Raw genomic sequence first — 23179 nt, 5'->3', positions numbered from 1 at the left:
AAGTTTGCTGGAGATCTTTAGCTGACCTAACAAGGCCACTGCACACAGATATGATCGTAAACTTCCACCCTGATGACATCCAAGCTGACCCATGCAAACATATCTGTGGAATGTATTAAAATGTTTATGTAACACTATTGATTGTCTTATACAGTATTGTGACTGTGCATACTATGATTTTAAAAAAGTAAATTAATAAAAGCACCAAATTCAAATGTGTATGTAATACTTTTTATTATTTTTCAAGACAAAATGGCTGAGTGAAGAGAATAATGCAGACAACGGCTGAAAATAGAGTGGCATCTCCATAACTGAAAAAAAAAACAACAATAAATTCTTTAATTCAAGCAAGAACTTGTAAATGTTGGTCAATGACCTTTGGTCATCATAGAAATTAAGCCATCACACTTCATCAGGAGAGAGAAAACTGAAAAGATTTGTTTTGCAGTGACTGTGTTCTGAATGGAACATGCGTGTGTGTAGTCATAATAAATAATGTCAACCAATGCCAAAGGTCAACTTCAAGTTCAGGTTAGAACAAACAGCTTGAGAGTAAATACACAGGATGAAATTAGGTTGAAAACCTATATGTACCTTAGTACCGTCAGCATGGATAACGTACCAAACTTTTCTTCGCATGATTTCAGTTATTTAGAATATGCCTTGCATATGAGATGTACCATATTTAAATTATAAAGCACCGTGGATCTTTTGGCAATGAAAAAAAACAATCTGTAGCAAAAAAAAATCTTTCAGATTAATGTTGAATTGATTGCATATGACAAAATGTCCTTAAAAAAAAGCAAAACAGCTGGAATGTTTTTAGGTGGTACATGATCAAAGACAGTAAAAACTTTTCTACCAAGAAAACCCAACAATAGCTTGTATTACTGCATATAAAATGGCAGGAGAGAAAAATATATAAAACAAACTAAAAAGATATGTACAACCACCTGTTTTTACCTCATTGTGGTCACTCCAGCGGGACTGCCTGAAAAGGCCATCATATGACCTCTCACCCTTGGGGAACACCACAACATTTTATTTTTCAGAAATACTTATTTTCAAGCATACAAATTATTCACACTATATTATCCTGCCAAATTAAGAAAATATACGGTGGCAGCTTGTTGGGATTTTTTTTTTCACTACAGAAAAAGGGTACATTGAAACCTTTAAAGAGTACAGGCAAAACAGTTAAAAATACAGGCTCCAACATAAATACTATAAGTGCCTACACTAAGTGAACATTAATTTCAAATACCATTCTAAATACAGGAAAAAAAAGTAGACCATAAATGTGTTTTGAACATAGGAACTTACATGAGTGTGCAATTTCCTATGTATTTTAAGTTCTCTCTATATATTTATATATCATAAATCTCTCCCCAATGCAAATTTTTGTTCAACCTGAAGACTTGTGTATAGTAAAGGCAAAAAACATGAGAGACATTACAGTTCATTACATAGTGATCAAGTCCTGGTGTCTCCAGGACAGAAAAGAGAAACAACAGTAAACAAACAAAATTTAAATAAGGTTCTCCCCCTAAAGATATTGATGTTTTACTTTTAAAAAAAATCAACAGCACATTTTACTTATCTGTTTAAATCAAATTTGTAGAATTTTTATTTTTCTGTACTGAGCAGTATATTTCTATAGTTTGTAATATGAAGCAGGATGTTTCTATGGCAGTTCCTGCATTATTACTTCCAAGATCCAAACCGATGTTTAGTTCTCAGAAGGAGACATGGCTGGCAACAGTTTCTAGTTCAACGTTCTTTTCTTTTTTCTTTTTTTTCTTTTTTTTTTATTTTAATGCAAAGCAATGACACCACACTAATCTGTCAGCATAAGAGCTAGTTTTCCCTTGAGCGTCCGACTGTAAACTGGGAAAATTGAACAGTGCACGTAGGCAGTACCAGACCTGAAATCCGGTACTCATTTTATACTCAACCGACTGTACCTCCGATTAGAGAGACAGATACAGAATCCAAGGCAGAGTGACAAGTGCTATATCATCAACAATGACAGGGAGTGAAGACTAAAAAAAACCAAAAAAAAACCATAGCTACCATGCGTAGGTCTAGACAAACGAAAAGAAAACTAAATGTGAAAACTTAAAACCTTGTCTGCGAGGGAATGTTTGCTGATTTTTTTTAATATTCTTGTCCTTTGATTTAGAATCACATTTTGGATTTCAGTGTGAGTTGTTAAAAAAATGTTGGATCGCTAAACAGTTTCTAAGATCTAATGCGGTGACGGGAAATAACACTACAGCGACATAGATTTTTGAATTGTAGAGACACCTGGTAAACCCACTCCCCACTCACTACCCTCAACATCATCCACCCTTATGCTCTTACACCCACCCAACCCTCACCCGAAAAAATCTGTCTGGCTTACAACAACTAAATCCCACACTGGGGTCTTCAAGTGGCTGTTGGCGGACACCAAAGAAACATTACTCTGTGTTACTTGCAAAAAATGCCTGCAAATTGTTTAATTATCAAAGAAAATAAACTCTGGAAAATTAAGAGCTTTATGTTGGTAAAACAACTCGTCAGAGTACCCCCTCAGTATGGTACACACGTACCAAAAAACATATTCACCTATACCAAAACTCTACACCAAACTCCTACCCCTTCAAGCATGTAACATGCCCGTAAACAGAACTGTAATCTCGAGAAAAAAAAATCTACAGGAGGCGAGCAGATAAATGATTCACCAGAGATACACGTAATCTTTTTTTTTTCTTTTTTTCTTTTTGTTTTAGCTGGTTCTCTATGCTCCACTAAGTCAAAAACAAAACAAAACACAAGGGTCGTACAGGTGCTTGATGCAAGGACCTGCTTATTTCATATGTGCACAAAATGTTGTGTAATCTTTTATAGCTGAAACTCCGAGCTTATAGCAAAAAGGAGGATTAACTAATGCAGGTAAAATATCCAAGGCACTCGTTGTTGTCATTTCACACCATATTGTTAATTTCATTGCTGTTTGTAAAAGAAATATTTAATGGCGCCAGTGCCTAGCATTTCATAGGCAGCCTAATTCTCTCTATATATATTTATCATATCTAAATGTTGCATGGAAAATCTTTCACAAAGATCAGTTTTTAAGTGTGACCCTGCTTGTCTTGATGTTTTGATTATATGACACTGCCCACTATGTTTGAACTCAAAACTGTACATGATATGTAAAACAGTATGTACTGTATGCAGCATGGGTTTTAATAAGTCATTTTTTTTATGTTGAAGAAATCAAAAGTATAAACAGCAACACATGTACAACCAAACCCACCAGCTGAGGACAATTTTCTCTCTAGGTAGCCAAAACACACAGAGCATGCTGTCCAGTTACAAAAAATACAAAACGTGTAAATTATTGCACAATAGAAAGGCTCAAAAAGTTTTAAGTGTGATGCAATAGTATTGCCCCGGTAATGGATCATGCATCTAGCTTCTTCCAGTCGGGATGAAAACAGGGCTGTACTGTGTACTGGTGTCTAACCCTGTTGTCCTTTCCCCTTACTTATTGGCTAGTTAGCCAGGGTTGCTTTTTAGCCAGAGGAGCTGAGAGAGAGCAACCAGCATGCTGCTCTTTGCCTACTCAGTCTTAATGTCATTAGCCAGAGGGCGGTCGCTGTGCCACTTTTTCATGTGTTTCTCCAGAGTGCTGTATACACTGAAAGGCATGTGGCAGATTTCACATTTGTACACGTCCTTGCCCATCTGTCCATGGGTCTTCATGTGACGGGTGAGCTTTGAGCTCTGGGCGCACGCATAGCTGCACAGCTCGCATTTGTAGGGCCGCTCACCAGTATGACTGCGTCGGTGCACAGTCAAGTTGCTGCAGTTCTTAAACACCTTGCCACAAAATTCACAGGTGTCACTGCGGCGACCATCTTTCGAGCTCGGCCTGCCATTGCCGCTGACACCGTGGGGAGTGCTGGCCCCGCTGCCGGTGCCGCTCCGTACTGATGCGGCACGTTCCCCATCCAGTTCACCGGGTGGAGTAGAGAAGCGCAAGCTGCCGTTTTCTGAAGAGTGCTCAGATGAAGAGGCAAAGGGTGATTGTCTGGAGTCCCCACCTGTGAAGCTGATAAAGGGGTCCTTGAGTTGCCGGGAGGCAGCGTAGCCAGCAAGCCACTGAGAGTAGACGTTCTCCGTGTTTGGGATTGTGGGAGTGGGAGGGTCAAGGTCTTTCTCTACCTTGATGCGCTTGGACAGGGGACTGAGGGAACCAGGACTGACCCCTCCACCCAACAGCTTCCTGGACAGGTTGTCATTAGATAGAGGTCTCAAGCCATTGATAGTAGTAGTGGTTCCATCATCTGCCCGGTCTGACTCCATGGCTGAGTTTTCATCAACAGGCTCCCTGGATAAGCTCCGGCGATGTGGGTGCAGAGCCTCGCTGTTCTGGTGATGGCGAGCCCCTTCAAGCCTCAAGCTAAATCGGTAGTCATTCCTTCCCTCTTCTTCTACTCCAGGCTTTCTCTCAATTTCCTCCTCCTCCCCCTCCTCCTCTTCTTCCTCCTCCTCATCTTCTTCTTCTTCTTCCTCTTCCTCGTCATCTTCCTCTTCCTCCTCCTCCTCTCCATTTTCAGGCAGTAGGCCATTGTTCTCACTTTTGAACTTTGCCACCACTGACTTGAGTGCATCTGTGGCACTGCCCATCAGCTCACTCGTACCAGGTTCAGGTGAGCTAGCGGTTGAAAGACCATCATCTGACTTGGCATTAAGCAGTGAAGACTTACTCTGACAATGTGTCTTCATGTGACGTTTTAGTTTGCTAGCCTGTGTGCAGGCATGGTTACAGAGGTGACACTTAAATGGCTTTTCCCCTGTGTGGCTACGCCGGTGAACAATAAGGTTGCTCTGGAATTTGAAGGTCTTCCCGCAGAACTCACAAGATTTTGCTTTGAGAGGGGTGGTCGATTGAACTGCATTTGTTACAGGGTTAGGTGTGGAACGTGAGCCAGAAGGTGACTGAGAGGTGGAGAGGGGAGGTGTTGCTGAAAATGGAGGCTTAGAACCTGGCTGGAAAGGCTGCAGCAGCCGTTGCATAGGGTTGGGTCTGTTAGGGGAAAGAGGCGGAGAACCTCCTGTGGCATTTCCGGCCAGCTCACGTAGACGTCTAGAAAAGTCCATGGTCTGAGGGGCTTCTAATGGCACAGAGTTCAGCCTCATCACCCGGTCAAAAGCACTGGGATGGTGTGTTGCCAAGGCTAAGTCATCAGGGCTGAGGTGATGGCGCGGTGGTGGGCTGAATAGCGGTGGCGTTCGGGGATAGCGGCCCTCACGAGGCGTGGACGCTGAATCCCGACCAGACCCAGAACCCGGCATTCTCAGGAGGCTGTAAGGACTGCCATCAGCCAAGTGGACAGCATGAAGGGGGGGCTGGGAGGAATTACAGTCACCCCCCATTCCGGGAGCTGCAGCCACACGAGGGGTGAGGGGGCTGCCGGGCTCGCTCTCCAGATAGATACGGAAGCCATGGGTGTTCTGGGCATGCTGGAGCAGGAACCAGGCACTGGTGAAAGGCTGTTTGCATGTGGTGCAGGTGTAACTGCTGGGCTCATCTTTATCTGACAAAAAAACACACAGAGAGAAAATAAATGTAAACTAAGAAATTCAAACTATAAAAAGAGCATTAGTAATTTTTTAAAAACTATATATTATTATAAAAGGAAACATGATGCTTAAATAATGCAAGTAGGGTTTTAAAATAGGTAAAGTAATTATCAAAAACCAAGAGAATATAGACTAATTTGACAACAGCCTATAAAATATCTGTGATCACTTCTGACCAGAACTATTATGATTAGATGAAGGTATTGAATAACATTTAAAAAAACTAATTTTGCAATTGCACTCTATTTAAACAGAGCAAATTATTCTTCTTAGTAAAATTGTTATTGCTCAATATCACAGCTATAAAATGTGAAAACTGTGTGTGTGTGTGTGTGTGTGTGTGTGTGTGTGTGTGTGTGTGTGTGTGTGTGTGTGTGTGAATTTAGATTTAACACTTAACAGAACAAAAGATAAAACACAATTACAAGAGACAGGCAGCAAACACACAAATTACACGGGAAGAAGGCATAGGAATATTTAAAACAATAATTGACTTTCAATAGCACTTGCACACTGACCTGAGATTTGCCTGACAATGCACGCCTAATCTCGTTAAAAACACTCATCTCCCCTCCAAAGCCTTGTTTACAGAATTAGCAGGGCTAAAGTGGGACATGTATCTGATGCTGCATATTAACACTGAATACAAATAAGAGGTCACATGTTAATAAATTGTACCAGCGTTTATCACAAAAAACACACATTCACAGGAAAAAAAGAAGCGAAGAGGAAAATTGGGTATGTGTGTTTGTGTGTGGGTGGGGAGGCTCCAATGAAAATGCATTTCATGCATTACTTTTCTATTTCTGATATTTCATGCTTTATGGATTTATTTAAATCCTCTCAGGTGAATAGAAAAGGAGAAGAAGGAGAAAGAAGAAGTGAGAGATATGCAAAATAAGAAGCATCCGCCACTTGCAAATGTGCTCCCTCTTTCATCTTTGGGGTTTCTTATCATTTCTTCCCTTTTTTCTTCTTTCACTTGAGGGCATTTTTCTGAAGTCATTTGCCAATGCTGAACCCAAACCATGGCCATACTGTGTTTGAAGAGGGAAAACAAGGGAGCGGGAGAGAGGATGATAGGCTATGTGTGCCTGATTGAAACTATGGGTGATCCCTAAGATGGTGGATGGACAGTTTTGCATGTTTTAAGCCTTCTACTGTTGAGACAAAAGGGTGAGAGGGGCCAGAAAAATATAGTGACAGTCTAGAAGAAAGAGGAGGGATGTGGTGGATGAGCAACATAGGGAACGGATTGGTGTTTTTTGGTTTGTTTCTCTATCTTATGTGTCCAGAGTCAATGTGGCCCCCTCCGAACAATCTCACTTAAAGACCAGGACACAGCTAAAATGTGCACCCAATCAAACCTCCACACAAACCTTTTTCTCTTGACTGAAAAGAGTTGGAAGGGGGTATACTGGTAAATTATGGATCATTACAATCTGCAAAAATTACAGTTAATTGCTGCCACCTGCAAGGGGCTTTGACCCACTATGGAATTTTTCCATCATAAAAAAGCCATTTGCCCATACACATTTTTTCTCCCTCTCTCATAAGCACAAATAAAATGTGCCCATTACATTGACTGCTATATGTATGTTTCCTTATTATGTGTGTGTTTTTATGGCTTTAAGTAGAAAGCCCCGTGTCACTTGTAAAACAGTTGCAATAACCTGGCCTCTCCCGTTCACTTTGCTTTGATTCAGTCTACACACTTCCTCATCCCCGTCTTAATGTGCGAGCACAGAGTATATATGCATGAGGGGGGGAAATAGATTAATTTTTTTTGTTATTGTGAAGGACAAGAAAGAAGGAGGGGCTGGCTGGAATCTGAGACGTCCATGTTTTTAGAGGAAAGTGAGCACTAAAGGATCATGGAAGTGAAGGAAGGAGGCAGGGGGAAAGGAAGGGAGCAAAGGAGAGAAGTGTGGCGTGAAGGAGACATTCCTAATGACAACCCACCATATTTCTGAAGGACACAAGAGCCACAAGAATGCACTTCAAAGCCAGTGCTCAATTCATTTTCTTATGCATCAAAACCAGCATGTCTTGTGCTATGCAATCACTACTCCATCTATAGACATTTGACAAACTGTGTTCATGCCACAAGCAGTGATGATAATTGTTATTCCCATCCGAGCAGTGGACACATTGATGGGCATCAACAAGCCAGACCAACACATGCCCAGATTTACAACAATGGCAGAGGAGATATCTAAATAAGCCCACTATTGTCCTTAATAGCTGTCCTCAAAGGGATGGAAGGACAGCTTTTCAAAAGGATAAAAGACATTCTGACGAGGCGTTTGATGGCCTTGAAGGGTTTTTTTTTTCTTTTTCTGCTTGTATGGAGAAGCACGAAACTGTGCGAGGGAGGAAGGATGATCTTATAAATGAGTCTGTCCTCTAATAGAATAAAGGAAAGCTCTCCCTCGCTTTCTCAGTCCGTTTCTCTTCTTCTAGTAACTTTAAGTCTGTGATGAGTTAGGGCTGGAGAGCAGAAGAGCAAGAGAGCTGGAGCTAATGCTGAATCTACACGTCCCTTTGAAATAGGATCAGCAGAGAGGAGAAACCACACTGACAACCCCTTAGCTGCCATTTCATGGCAGGGGCTGAAAGAAGAGACTGTGAAGGAAAGAAGAGACAGAAAGAATATAGAAGAAGTGAGAAAGGGCAGGTGGTTTGGGAGCAAAAAGTTAGAAGGATGGCAGAGAAAAGAAAAATAGAAAGTAGAAGATACACAGTCAAAGGAATGAAATGGGAGGTTAACAATTCCTTCAAAGCCTTTCGAAGCATTGCAACACAAAGCAGCGGGAGGCTATTATTGTGATATTAATGGACATTGCACTGATATCAGAGAGAAATGATTTGATCTAGTGGTAGGCCTGTTGCAAGGACAGAAGAGAAATTATGTTAAGTCAAAGAGAAGATAAGGTAGCCTCGCAGCAACACTCACAAAACATCGTAGCCAACAATTTTGACCAAAGTCATACAGAATCCAGAAATTCTAGGCAACTGAGGAACACATTGCTTGTGCATATTCCTCTATCGTTAATGGCCCGTTTCCCATAATTAGTCTTACTTGCACTCTCTCAACAACATGTACTTACACAAAGAGTAGCCATACCACCCTGTTCCACTTTGTCCCATAAGCCCAAAACACTGGCAAAACCACAACAAAATCAAGTAACAGACACAAAGACAACCCATTGACCAAGTGCTGGCAAGTTAAAGATGCACTGACACAAAAATGTCAACAGCTTTCTCTTCCTCACCCACCACTCACAGATGTATTGTTTACTACTATTTAGCCATACAATAAAAAGTTAGCAAACTTACCATGACCTCCATTTTTATTTTTATTTTTGTCCTTGACCAGTTGCGATAGTGGGCTGAGCCTGTCCTGGTGTGACCACGCAGCTTTCACTGATATTGGTCATTTAGCTAATGGAGGAATGGGCTAACAGGATTAGCTTGCTTGGCTTCCAAAGGAGGAGGAAGCCACAGAGACAGAAGACACGAGGGACACAGTGTGTCACTGCCATTTCTCAAAGTTATCAGTCGCTATGGCTCGAGAGAGCACTCACACACACCTGAAAAGTGATTATGCTAATAGAAGGTCTTTGCCAATATTCATAAGTGTTTATAGGTGTTGGAGTGAGTGCCTCAGGAAGACGGAGGGTTGTCAATACAGTGCCTCTTAAGAGTGCCTCGGCCGTAACTCCTGTTAATGTGATTACCACTCTGTTTATGTCATTAGGGTATTCACAGTCAGGGACTGGACAGGGGTGAAGGGTGAAGCAGGAAAGGAGAGGTTGAGGAAAAAGATGGGGGAGTAACAGAAGCTCACAATAGAGGCCTTCTTGGTTTACATGACTTTCAGCTCAGTTAACAACAGAACTGTAATTTTTCATTAGAAGCTTTAGAGACTAAGAGAAGGATCTGTCATATGTCTCATACATGTTATCACCTTAAGTTTTTTTTTCTCTGTCTCTGCTTTTTTTTTTCTTTGTGTGTGTGTCTGAAACCTGATAGAGCAAATGGACTGGCCTTGACCTTCTTTCTTACTTCTATGTCTCGATCTGTTTGTCTGTGTTTCTCTGCCACAGCCACATACACCCAGCTCTTTGTCCCAGTCAGGCTCGTTATGGTGCGCTAAGCCACTGGCCACAGACAAAAGGCTTGTTTGACAAACACTTGTTCCTGAGACAAAGCTGGATGCAGGAAATACAGTTTACTAAACAGAAAACCAGCCAACACTGACTGGTGTTGGAGTCACACATTATACAGTATGGGGAAGCTGACCACTACTCACTACATAAGGCACAAATGTAGGGATAGTGAAAAGGAGACACACAATGAGGGGGGGAAAAAAGAATGGAGAGCTAAAACAGAAAGGAACGGGGAAAGACAGAGGTAGACTAGGAGAAGAAAAGCAGCTGGCATGAGCAAGACAGGGGAGGGGGAGCAGATCTCCAGATAAAGATGCATGGTGGTCTTTGAAGGCCTGTGCCAGTATAAAGTAAGCTGCTGGCTGTAGCTTTGTTCCCAATCAGACTTTTACACTTCTTACCTTTCCTTTCTCCTTCTCATGAAAGGTGATAAGAGCAACAGTTGAGCTCGGGAGTTTTTTCTGAGCCACTAAGAAACCACAGATGGCACCCACACAGAGGCCAATGAATGAATGCGCCATACACAGTAGACAAATGTGTGTTCTCGTATAATTTTGTACCTTTTTTTGTAATCAGCACGCACACTCACTGTTAGAATGACTGCATGACTGTTTCCTGTAGTATCCATGCATTCATGTCTGTGTATTTGCATTCAACACACTTGCCAGAATAATTTTAAAATTAGCATCACTCTACGCTGTCTGTTTCCCTACATAACCTTAGTCTTTTTGATCTTTTCTCAGTTGAACTGTGTTTGAACTGACCATCCATCTACCCGTTCATCCATCTCTCTTTCACTCCATCTATCATTCTCTCCATCCATTCATCCACTCCGACTAAGCGCAGCTGGACAGCTTCGTGTTTGGGCGCGGCTCGGGTCCGGCAGACCTTATAATAGGCAGGGCCAGCCGTGTCTCTGATGCAGATCATTATTTGCTCTCTGCTTACCAGTGACAGTGGGAGGCCGCGCACTATTGTTTCTCATCCTAGCTCTAATAGTACAGTGAAAAGACCTCTGGGCTTCTAAGCTTAACCAGTCTAATTAAATGGACCGTCGCTTATGTAAGCATCCGCAGAGATTATTTATTGAGTTGGGATCTGTTTCACAGGATCAAACCACCGTCAACAAAAGCCAATGCTCAGTGGAGAAGGTATTAAATAAAGGACGGGAATCAAAGAAACTGCAAACTGCCAAGTGTCAGTTTAAGCACACATATCCAGGTACATAAGAAGACTTAATCAAGCAGGAGTATTTTTGGACTCGGGCAATATCCCAGATGGGTGAGAAGTCTCTGAGCACTTCAGAGGGGAAATGTGAAAAGTGTTCTGTCAAAGAAAAGATATGTCTCAATAAATTGCACTTAAGGGGAGGATAGCAGAATAAAATAGGCTAACAAAGAGCATAACACAATATATTAGAAATCAGTGGAATACAAAAGATTATTGTAAATACACGAACATTTTTGGGTTATACAACCTTCAACATTCAGATGAGTGCATCTCTGTCATTTCTTACAAGCATCATGTGTGTTTCAAGTGCAGTGTCAAGATAGCCTTCCTATAACATGAGGCCAGAGCCTGAGCTTCACTATCTCTGCATAGCTCAGCTTATGACAGGCTGCCGTCCCTGCAGAAAGGATGGAAGGGGACCAGGGAGGTCGACTAGCTGCACATTTCTGCATAAATCTCTAGATAGATAGCATCAGGAGAAGAGAAACAGGGGAAGGAGGCAGGCAAGCAGCAAAGGATGATAAGGCCCCCGGGGCAGGGCATTCAACACTGTCAAAACTGTTTCGTCTCCAGCTATTGGATGAGTGGAGCGCGTTATGAGCCTGCATACCATTTGCCAGGACGCGATACGGCTTCACCGGAGCATACAGGCCCCTGTGTCTGACCTCCCCCCCACTACATGTCTTCACAGACATGTAGGAAGATGGACAAAACATCACAAATTCCACATGGAAGCAATTCTGAAGATCTAATGTATGCATACTGAAGTCACGTTACCAAAGAGCTTACAGAAAAGCTCTGATAAACAGAGCTATTGACTTCTCTGGGCAAAAAGAAGGCACCATATTACAAGTTTAAAATTTGGAAACACAAAGTGCAGACCTGAAAAACTGTCTTACTTTAAATAAAGCCTGATATTTGTGTCTTTATGTGCTTTTGCTTCATTTGCTTCTGGACAGAGCACAGAATGAGCCAGGCTGCAACATCCTTGTATCGTTTATGAAATAGCAATTGTTTAAAGACAGTTAAGCAGTCTCCTATCCACCTATAAAGATATTGAAATCCATGGTAGCTTAAAGAACAGGATGCTCTCTTGCAATAAACACTCAAAAAATTCCATGAACATAATGTTGAATTTCATGGTATTTTATCGTTTGTCTCTATTCCTCTAGTACTGGAATAGGGACTAGGTTAAGTGAAATGTGTGGCTGTATGAGGCAAGATCTGCATTCACTACCACGTACTCCTAGATGGACTTGCACAAACAGCCAAACATAAATAATAAATTAAAAGTCGGGGTAAAACACAAAGCAGATGAAAAATAAACACGAAGTTGGCCTAAGTTTAAGAAGAAGAGAAGTTAAAGAGACTTTCTCTCATCTACAGGCACAGACCTGTAGTCTGTGCATCTCTGGACATCCGAACAGATAAAAACAGCTTCACACACTGTAACACACATACACACAGTGTATCTGTCTGGACTGAGTAAACACTTAAGCCTGTCTGAGGTTGAAGTCATTCCCTTTTTGTCCCTGATGCAGCCTGCATGCTCCTTCATTTCTCCTCTTTCCATCACGCTATTTTCTTAACACGCTCTGATGACAGCACTGAAAGAGGTCAGAGCAGGTCTTTCTTTCGCAATCACACACACACTCTCTAACCCACCCATAGCTTCTCCCTTGCCCCTTTCAATGCATCTATTAGCTTTTACCTTTGGCCTATATCACACACAGATACTGTAACACACACACAAGCAAATTTTTTTTCTCTAAATCCTTCTTTTCTTAAACCCTAAGGGACTCTTCACTTATGAACACCTGTGTCTCAAAATACTTCTCATTTTCTTCTCGCATGTATTTTGTGCCAGGTATATCTCAAAATGTATCCGTTCGGCCAGCGTGTGCAAATTTTTTTGACGCTCTGTTACTTTTACTTGACACAAATGAGAAGGATAAACTCTTTGCACTAATACTTCTGTAAAAACAAAATCACCACTGAAGGTGCATTTGTTTGATGGTCTTTGTGGTGGTTTTAGGCTTCAGATGCACTTGGATCAATGGTAATCTATACCAATACTATATTTTCTTTGTCTTGTGCAAGAGTGGACAGCTTTTAGAAAACACAAAGTTTTGCCTAATGTTGACCTGAGTTGTTTGTTCATAAACACGCTCACAGTAGCCCCAGAAGCTCTCAGGCATGGGTCATCATTTGGATATCAGTGAACAAGGGCTGTTTTAAACATGCAGTTATTTTTCACCCTGTCCTACCACCTCAGGGTGAGAGGACCAGGGCATGTGAGCTTGGGCCAAGCATAGCAGCTCGTTATGCATAGGAGCCTCAAGGCATTGTGGAGGGACATGGCACTTTAAAACAAGAGGGCCAGTGTGTTGGAGTGTCCCGTGGCCTGGAGCTGTGGAGGCTGAGGGTTTAACACGCGTCCCATCTGGTGTGTGTGACTGTGCACACGGTGGTCGAGTGGTTAAGGAAGCATCAATAGCCAGACTCTTTAGATCAAGGGGTGTCTCAGGGTCAGATCTAGCTCACAAATCCATTTTCCTTAGAAAAAAGACACAGTGGAAGTTACAGAATTATTTGATCACTATATTCTGTGATTTTTTTTTTAATCTTAGCACTTATTTTACCAAGAAGAGCACACTGGAATTGAAGCTTAGGACATGAGGTTCTCTGATCCCATAATAAGGACACAGGCCCTAACAGTGAGACCTCAGTGCCCCAACCAACCACCATCCATTCTTCCAAGCCTCCATTCCCCATTACATTATTAATTCATCAAGGAGAAAACTGTGTTGGGCCATTGCTCTGCCCAGGCGCTTTCCAAATCTTGATTAAAATTGCAAAATGGCCTCCTGTTCAGCCCTAAATTCAGCCCCTTACTACAGAAGCAGGGAGAGACATAAGAGAGCGAAGAAGTGGTCAGAGATCCAAAGTGACCTATATATATTTCTTTTTGGGCTCCTTTTCTAGACTTTTACAACAGGATTGCTCTCACTGTAGTTATTGCAGCTTTATTTGTACATGGTTACCATGTTATTACCATGTTATTACCAAGCTGTAATACAAAGTGTTACGGGAGGTTAATACCAAAAAGTCATATGACATTTGTTTATTTGTTTTTTATTTAATCATTGTTATTTGGACTAATGCCTTAAAATAATTTGCCAAATCAGTGATTTGAAGTTTGATTGCGCTTTATGCTAAATTATATTTTTTCTCAGCAACACAACTTGCAAGAGAGAAGACTGTATTGTTTGAGCAGGTTTAAGGCATTCAGTTCATGTACATGCAACGTTTACCATCGGTAACAGTCTGTAAGATAGATGGGCCATATGCTTGGCAATAGCAGGCCACGCTTCACACAATTCTTCATCTTCGAGTCTCGCCGTACTAGATTCCTGCATACTAATTGAAGACATGTGGTCTGATCAGCCACTATAGCAAAGAATGGAAGATAATGGGCCAAACAGTACAGAATGGCACTTACAGATCAGAACGCCAACACCCATAACCAATATTGCTATTGAAGACAAATTTGGCATATATATCAGTGATGGCTTCAGTTTGGCTGCACTGCATGTGCTTGTAAAAGCATGTTTAACACAGGTACAAGTTTTTTGTATTTGTTTTTGTTTTTTCAGCTGTCTTTTCAGTTACGTGCACAGTCGCACCATCCACCATCACGTGGATCTTTCTGCATATTCTCCCCGGAGGTGTGTCAGATCCTTGCATAGGTCCAAGCTGTAGTGAGCGTGATATTAATTAAGGTAGCCAACCTGTAGGTTCCTTTGTGCCCAGCTGTAAAGCATAAATCAGGCTTTTAACGAGGCTAGGGCCGTAAGATCTCAAACCGTGCTGGAATGCTACCTGTACAGCCATGCCAAAAATCTGTCTGGGTCTAGGGCTCCTATAGATTACTATGTTTATAAGGGGGACTATAGCAACCTACCCTAGGGATGGAAAGAGGGAGAGCAAAGCAGAGGAGCAAAAAAGGAGGGTGGTAAAAGGGGGGAAAGAACTGTTTCTATGAAGTCATCAGCTTTAAGTAAACATGTCATGTTGGTGGGCAAGTGTGCAAAACATTAATTTACTGTTTTTACAAAGGCTGTGTAAAACCAAAGGTAACCAAGCTAAAATAATCCAAGGCAGACTGAGCACATCAGAGAGATAATGGTAGTAACAAGTCCAAATTTCAGCAAGAATAATCACCAAATAAGCAACCGTATTTTACTTTAAATCTAGTAAAAGATGTTTTAGAAAAATGCCAAAATGAGCTTTTAGTTCTCAAAAAGAGTTGATAAGCAGGACAGGTGAAGAAAGCCTGTGTGCATTTAGTGACAGAAGGATTTATTTACAGACAGCTGCAGAACAGGACACATGCACGTACAGCTAGCTGGCAGGGAGGCAGGCTGGTTGAGTCCACCTCAAAGCCATTATTTCTTTACAGAAAGGCCCAATGAGCTGAGACATTCCTCAACAGGCAGTGGCAAGACATATTCAAAAAAACATAAAGGATATATACAAACTCATATACTTGCTGTATGCACACTGCAGAAGCAATGCATTGAACTGTGCTTTCAGGTTATTTTCACATGTATTAGACGGTACAGAAGCACGTCACAGTGCAATGCCTACAATAGAAAGACTTCTTGTAAATGATATATAAATGCATGAGGAAATGCAGAAATTTGGATTAATGGCTGATCAGGGGATAGGTAGAACTGGTTCCTCAGACTGCACTCTGCAGCACACCTGAGATTTATGGGCCAGATGTTTGTGCCATTGCTTCTCTAACAGACTATAAAACTTCATTTACAGAAGTTACTACTTGAGTAAAGCATCGCCGGCCAGTTAAAAAATTTGCTATGCTGATACAAACGTCAACTTCAAATAAGTCTTCCTTCCACAGCTTCTTTCGCATGCTACTTATACAATCGCAGAATTTTTTTTCTCAATTCTCAGATTCTCGAGATCCACCTTGTCATTTTGAGAAATCATGACAACTCCTAACTGACACAAGGGTCAGCAGACTGGTTGTGTTACATTCTGAAAAATGAACTTTGTTTGCGGAAGGTTAACCTGCATAGCTCCTCATTCCATACATTTCTAGCTCATATAGTGTAGGCCTATAGAAAAGAAAGCCAAGGTGGCTGAGAATGCTTTGCAGATGACCCAAATGCTATCTCATGTACCTTTGACACTGCTGTATAGATATATAAAGACATAAAAAGATATGTTTGCTCATAAAACACATGCCCTTTATTGCTCTCCCCCAGTTTCATCACCTCTACAGTACATGGAGGGGTAGCTGATGAAAAGAGGAATTAAGGGCAATGAGAGAACAAGGATATTATCAGGAGAGGAAGGGGTGTAGTTGAAGGGTGTCAAGAATGGCATAAAGAGCTGCAAAGAAGAGAAGAATGGAAAAACAAAAGAGTGGTGGACAGCTTTACACTGCAGCACCCCATTCTAGATTACATTAGTGGCAGCTGCTTCCTTTGTGTGGTTTTATGGCCTAGTCCCAAGAAAAAGCTGCTAAAATTTCATTTAATCTGCAGCACGAACTCAAGTATCTGTCAGCCACTCAAACAAGGGGTCCTAAAAGCACCATGCTCTCATATAACTCCGGCAAAATAACGCTAATAATATCTCTCTCCGTAGCCATACAGGCAGACATTTTGTGTAACCAAAGAGGGCCTGCGTGTGCTGCCCGTGCATGGGAAACTGGCCCACTCTTTCAGTCCAGGGGCAGGCCTTTAATGGTGGGTGAGGGAGCCAGACAACATCCTCCCCCCCCTTTATCTTCACCTCCTGTTCATCCTTCCAAAGTCATTAGCTTATGTTAATCACTTAAACTACCAAGAATGACCCCCCAATTTCATTTATACTTAACAGCTTTCATACTCAACAGCAGATGATGACACAGCTGCTACAACCGATTTATTTAGGTAAAATAACTGTACAGACAAGGCTGTATTTTTCGTTAATTTAAATTTACTTCTCATCAAACCTCTAAATATAGTGTATTATAATCTGTAAGAATAAAAAAAATCATATTTTTTGTAACTTAGCGTAGCTAATTTATTTATTTATTTTTTACCATAGCTGTATTATGTAAGGAGAAAGGCTTCTGAATAACTTATGGCAAAAGTTGTCCAATGTCTAAAATAATTAAAATCATGCCTAAAGGAGTTATGACAAATGAAGAAAAATGTCCAAATCCAAAACCAGCGTTATCTATATTTCAGTTATCTCAATATCCTGTTCAAAAAGATCCACAAACCAAATATTTTATTAGCTGTGCTGGCCGGACGCGAGGATGGAGCTTTGACGGCAGTGCTAACTGACAGAATGCAGCAGCACAGGCAGCGGTTAGAGGCAGCTTCCTTCCTGAGCTTTGGGATCACAAAGCGACATGTCCACATGTATATCTTGCCATGTGACACCACTGCTGAAGCTTAAGGCAAAAAAAAAAAAAAAAAAACAGAGAGAGAGAGCGAGGGAGGGAGGGAGAGGATGAGGAGGAGTTCCCTCCGAGATAAAAAGATTGCAACGTTGAAGAGAACTAGGAAGATCAGGGAGAAAGAGGTAACTGAGAGGAAAAAAGAAAATACCAAAGCACCAAGCAGAGACAGAAAAAGAGTGAGTGAGTTATAACTGCTCATCTGGTCAAGATCTCCTCTCCATCTGTTTAAATGAGGTGGATCTCAGTCTCACTTGCACATTGCTCATCCACTCAGGTTTGACTTAGGCTTAAGAGACTGACATCACTGTGTGAGGATAATAACAATGAAGTATGGCCTCCATATAGACGGAAAGAGCTGTCAATCTTTCTCCTCGTTTGACTGGACAGGCATGTGCTTATTTTCACCGTCATCTCGTGCACTTCCTAGAGTTACTGTAATGCTCAGGATGTTTTTTGCTATTTGTTAAGCTTGATTGAGTTTGAGGAAACTTTTCAAAACAAGTACACGCCCCAGTTTATCCTTCAAGCTGGGCTCCTCCAGCTGCCTGGGAGCTTCATGGTCCTGCGCAGTATCTTTGCTGTTCCTAGGACTGCTCTCTTCTGGACAGAGATCTCGGATATATATATCTATATCTGTATATCTATCTATCGATAGATAGATAGATAGATAGATAGATAGATAGATAGATAGATAGATAGATAGATATGAGCAAGATTTGCACAGTACAGTTGCAATTATCTTCTCATCTTAGTTTCTCCAAGAAAGCTGCAAAATATATTTCCCAAAATATCAAACTATTTCTTTAAGCCCATGCTTCCTCTACTGAGACTGGTCAGTTAATCAAAGTGACATTAAGCAGGAAGTTGTGCGCTCAAGACTGATTGCTGAATTTAACATTATTTGCTTGGCCAAGGCTACAAAAGCACTTTGAAACCACTGACAGCAATTTAATTCATATGCTGGCTCAAAAAATATGTTAATGGCCATTCAGTCTTACCTTTTCAACTTAAAGCAGTATTTACAGAAACCAAGTAAAATGAGAGAGAAAGAGAAAAGAAAGCTACACCGACACAAGTGAGTGTTAATGAAGACATAGTAAAGCTGTAGGGGGGGAGGCGGAAGAGATCGGCGAGGGCAAATTAACCTTTTTAATTGGAGAGTGGTAGCCCTCTTTGGACCCTGCAGTTGGATCCAGAGTGCTGACAGATGATGAGAGGGAAATGGCAGGCCTATTACAGGCAATCTGGCCCTGCAACTTGGCAGACCAATGCAGTACCAGAGCCTGGGGAGAACAGGGCATGTCCAGCACAGAAAGCACTGCCAGACCGTTCACCAGCAGAGAAGGGCTTGCCTCAATAAAGGTATAAATAGGGAATGGTTATCTTGGCACTTTGAGCTGTGGGGCAAAAGGTTGTCATAAGGGAATCTAGTTTCTTGTCTGATAACAAAATACTACCTGGTCAAGAAAACGGAGAAGGGTTTTTCTTTAATGAAAGAGAACCAGTTTGACAGGTCTCAGAGAAGAGAAGGGCCTGAGTCGGAGGCGTGTGTGTGTGTTTGTGTGTGTGTGTGTGTGGTGGAGGGGGTAAAAAAAATGCACACTGAAAAATTCACACAACATTTGTGTTCGCCTGACTTTGTTCTCGTGCACACGCATTTTCAAACCCACTACTTCTGTCCTGTGTTCACATAGGAGCCAGATGCAAGAGAAAAACATCAGAGAGGAAAACTTCCTGACTGTCTGTGTGTCTGGATGCGAGAAGCATGTTTATGTCTGGGGATACAAGGAAAACAAACATCAAGGTCAGAGAAGCTGGAGTCTGTCCAAGCAATAGATAGCCCCTTCTTAACAGGGCTGAAGGCTTGCTTTAACATACACCCCCAGGGGGACACCAGGATTTAGACAGAACCCTTAGGCAGGATTTCATATTGAATATCTGGACTCTTATACCATTAGAGTTATTTGCCAAGTTGATTACTTTTTACTTGACATATGAGAGACACTCGTAGGTTAATAGCATGATGTCATAGTAAAGGGTAGTGATCCAAATCTCATTTGAATGAAGAACTTTTTTACATATTTATAGAATGCATCAGCATTTCATGGTATGTTCCCTACGCAAGATGCTAACCTCCTGACTCATTGTCTTGCTGCCCAGCAGACAGTTGAAGTAAACATAATCCTGACGCCTAGTCTTCAAGGCTGACCCCATTAGAGAGGTACCCATTGACATCTCTAGGTCATCACCTTTAAAAATGACCAATCTTTGTCTCTCCTCCTCCATCCCATCTTTTTGTCCCATTTTGTCCATCCCTGAGTCCTCACATTATCCGTTTCTGTTTTCTTGTCCATCTATCTTGAATTATGTATTCCAATGCATTTCAAACAAGACGCAACGCGGCACATCATGCACACCCATCCAAAGGATGAATTAAAGCCTCACAGTCTTTACATGTCTTTATGTATGCTTCCTCAAGTTATGGCCATCTCTCAGCATCTGCTTGAATCTCATGCACACAAACACACAAATTTCTCCATCACTCTGTCTTTCTAGATGTCTGTGTCCATACACACACACACATACACACACAAATACACACACACATACAAATACCAGACACATGGCCGAAGAGAGCAGGCTACCATCTGGGAGTAGTGGCCGGCTTTGTCTGAGGGGGTGAAAGCGCCAATAAGACTCGCCTTTAACACACACACACACACACACATACACACCCACACACACATAAACCATACACACAACCCTTGCAGCAGCCCCCATCACCCTCCCCATCCAACTGCTCTAAGTGTGAGAGCTCTTCTCATACAATCTGCACATATACATATGCAAATTTGCAGGGGGCATTATAAAAACAGCCATCATCTCTCTCTCTCACACACACACACACACACACACACACACACACACACATATATAAAAGCAAGATATTTTTTTGGCCTCCGCACCAAAGTAGCCACACAAGATTTTTGGGAAAGAAAACATGTTTCTAAGAAATAGAGCAATAGCTTGAAGGCTGAAAGTAAAGGGGGAAGATAAAAAGAAGAACCTTCTTTATAAATAACAAACTAATGTGGGCATGTGTGAAATACATGCAAATAGGATTGCACACATTTACATGTAGACAATTAAGTGCATACACTCACAGTCATGCAAATATATATTATCCACGTTTTTCCTGCAGCATGCATGTGATGGGTACGTATAATCACATCTATTGTACTTATATTAAAACATCACACTTGTCTATTTTTGGATTCTCCCCTGGTTCCAGAGCACAAACGTGAACTTGTTTATAAAATCATTGCATTTATATTCATCAACTGTTTCTAAACTTGGAAAAAAAATCAAAGAGATTACTGCAATTAAGATGTTTGAGACAAGATAAGAAAAGCTGCACTTGAACTTTAAAGATTTTCTCTGGTGTCCATTTGTCATAATCAAATAACAAAAGGCTCTGAGCGAGAACAGAAGAAGAGAAGAAGAAGTGAGGGAGAGAAAGTCAGGCATCAGGTAAAAAAAAAAAAGAGCGGCAGACACCTGCAAGGCTAGCTGAAAAGGTGACACCTAATCCACTCCTTTTCTTAAACATCCCCATGTCTTCACAACCAACCTTTCACACAAGTATCACACCTTTTAAAAAAAGTCAGTTTTCTCACCTTAGCATTACACACTTCTGCTTGAGTCATAACCCCACTTTTCACTTAAAATTATGAGTATGTGAGCGGCCAAAAATGTAAACATCTTGTCAATCACAGAAGCAATTTTATTAAAATCATAAATATTCTAAAGAGGGAGGCTCTGTTTTTTCAAAACCTGCAATCATAAAGTGACAAAAATGTGGCATCCGAGAATTCCTCAGATGTTCGCGATGTGACAGAGCCTTCTGATCTGCCATGCTGAGGGAAGGTTTGTGTGTGAGCTGAGAACATTTGAAGTAGAATCGTGAACAGCTTGCTCTCAAAACTCGAGGGACACATCCGAGTCATAATTAGAAGAGAAGTTGCGTCCACATTTTTTACAGCTCACACAGACAAACACGTTCACCAACGCCGACACATACAGTATGCTATATGAAATATGGCTGCAACTGACACAGGCGGTTTTTCGCCCACACAGCACAACAGTCCATTATGTGCATTTTCCACATCAAATTCTTTCCCCCAATCTCGTGTTTGCCGTCATGTTTTCAGTACACAATAGCAGCAGTGGTGTTAAGCTAATGTTGCCCCATCAAGAGGAGAGCACCAACAACAACCAAACACTTTTCTCTCCTCTTCCCACCCTGTTTGCGACCGGATTCATTCGTCTCTCGCTTTGTTCCCACGCTCCCCCGCTTCTTTTTTCTCTCCTCTGCATTGTCCTGTGCCCTCAGGTTAGAGGTTCTCTCTGTTCCTTCCACTAAAGCCTGGAAAACAGAGGAGGAGGACGAGGATAGAGAGAGAAGAGGAGGGCTGAGCAACAAGGCCCGTCCGTCTGCCTCCTTCGCCCTGGCTGACTAACCGGTCTGAACTGGTTCTGACATAGGTGAACCAGAGACGTGTCCTGTTTCGCCTCTGGACAAAAAAGAACCATGGTGGCATTCCATCCACAGTGAGCAGGTACCAGGAAAGTGTACATCTGTCTATGTTTGTGCGTGTGTGAATATATGTGCATGTGTGTCTGTCTCCCAAGACCTTTGAGGCCTGGACCACTGCCAAGTTCATCTGTTAATGGACAGCTACTAGGAAAGCTCCCCCCCCCACCCCTCCTCCCTCCTCTCTGTCTCTCCAGCAGCCGTGCCTGCTCACGACCCCCCCTTAACCTCCCCAACCCCCATGCAGGCCTGCTCAGACACTAGCCCGGCCCGCAATCTCCCCTCTTGCTCCGCTCCCTTTCTTCGTTCCCCTGAAAGCTATATCATTCTCTTTCTCTCTCTCCTCCTCACTGCCCCCCAATACTATGTGCGTCTCCTATTCAAGATAAACAGAGTGCTTCAAGTTCAGGGGACACCCTGGGACCCTTTAACAAAGCCATCTATCATGCTGTCTGCCCAAGCCTCCTTTGGACATACTGGGCCTTGCTGCTGCTCCTGCTGATGCTGTTACGTCTCTCTCTCACATGTGAATGAGACTATGAACATCCGTACGCTGGATATAAACCATCCAGGCAGCCTGCTAACTCTAACTAGGAACTTGCTATAGCTGATCCAGATCTTGATCACTTCTGTAATGTGTTTCTGGCCCCTCCACAACCACGGCAAAGACAAACTGACAGCTTGCTCACCCACCCATCCAAAATGAGACAAACTCCCAATAAAAGGCATGCCACAGAGCACACACATGTAAGCCACTTTCTCAACACACCTTGGAGACAGACATTGCTGACCTCTCTCTGATTCCCCTCAAGTCAAACTGTGGGACGATTAACCAAACTGTCAACAGCTTAATAGTCTGGGAATAAGAGACTGACAGTAGGCCTCGAAGCTCTGTGTAAACACTATGGAGATTATGAATGGTACATGAGAGGGAGAAAAAGAGAGCGAAGGGAGAGAGAAGAAGAATCATAACTGAATGAAAGTATCCCTCTTAACACAGGCAATATTTTATGGATCAAAATATCTGGGTGGTCTGTCATACAGAAAAATGCAGTGACATGACTTTTC

At 42.0% G+C, this 23179-nt stretch overlaps 1 protein-coding gene across 1 annotated transcript in view; it reads right to left on the bottom strand.

The window, feature by feature from the left end:
- Window positions 1–262: 262 nt before the first annotated feature.
- The window catches only part of LOC134629447 (B-cell lymphoma/leukemia 11A-like), a 33370-nt gene continuing 10453 nt past the window's right edge, over window positions 263–23179 (bottom strand). Inside the window, exon 3 of the mRNA XM_063476781.1 lies at window positions 263–5588. Coding sequence (XP_063332851.1) covers window positions 3607–5588 — 1982 coding nt within the window. The 3' untranslated portion in view covers window positions 263–3606. The remainder of the gene's footprint in view (window positions 5589–23179) is intronic.

This window comes from Pelmatolapia mariae, linkage group LG6, assembly GCF_036321145.2.
Source record: "Pelmatolapia mariae isolate MD_Pm_ZW linkage group LG6, Pm_UMD_F_2, whole genome shotgun sequence".
NCBI lineage: Eukaryota > Metazoa > Chordata > Actinopteri > Cichliformes > Cichlidae > Pelmatolapia > Pelmatolapia mariae.
Note: the sequence above shows the minus strand (reverse complement) of the source record. Positions and strands in the feature narration are given on the sequence as shown.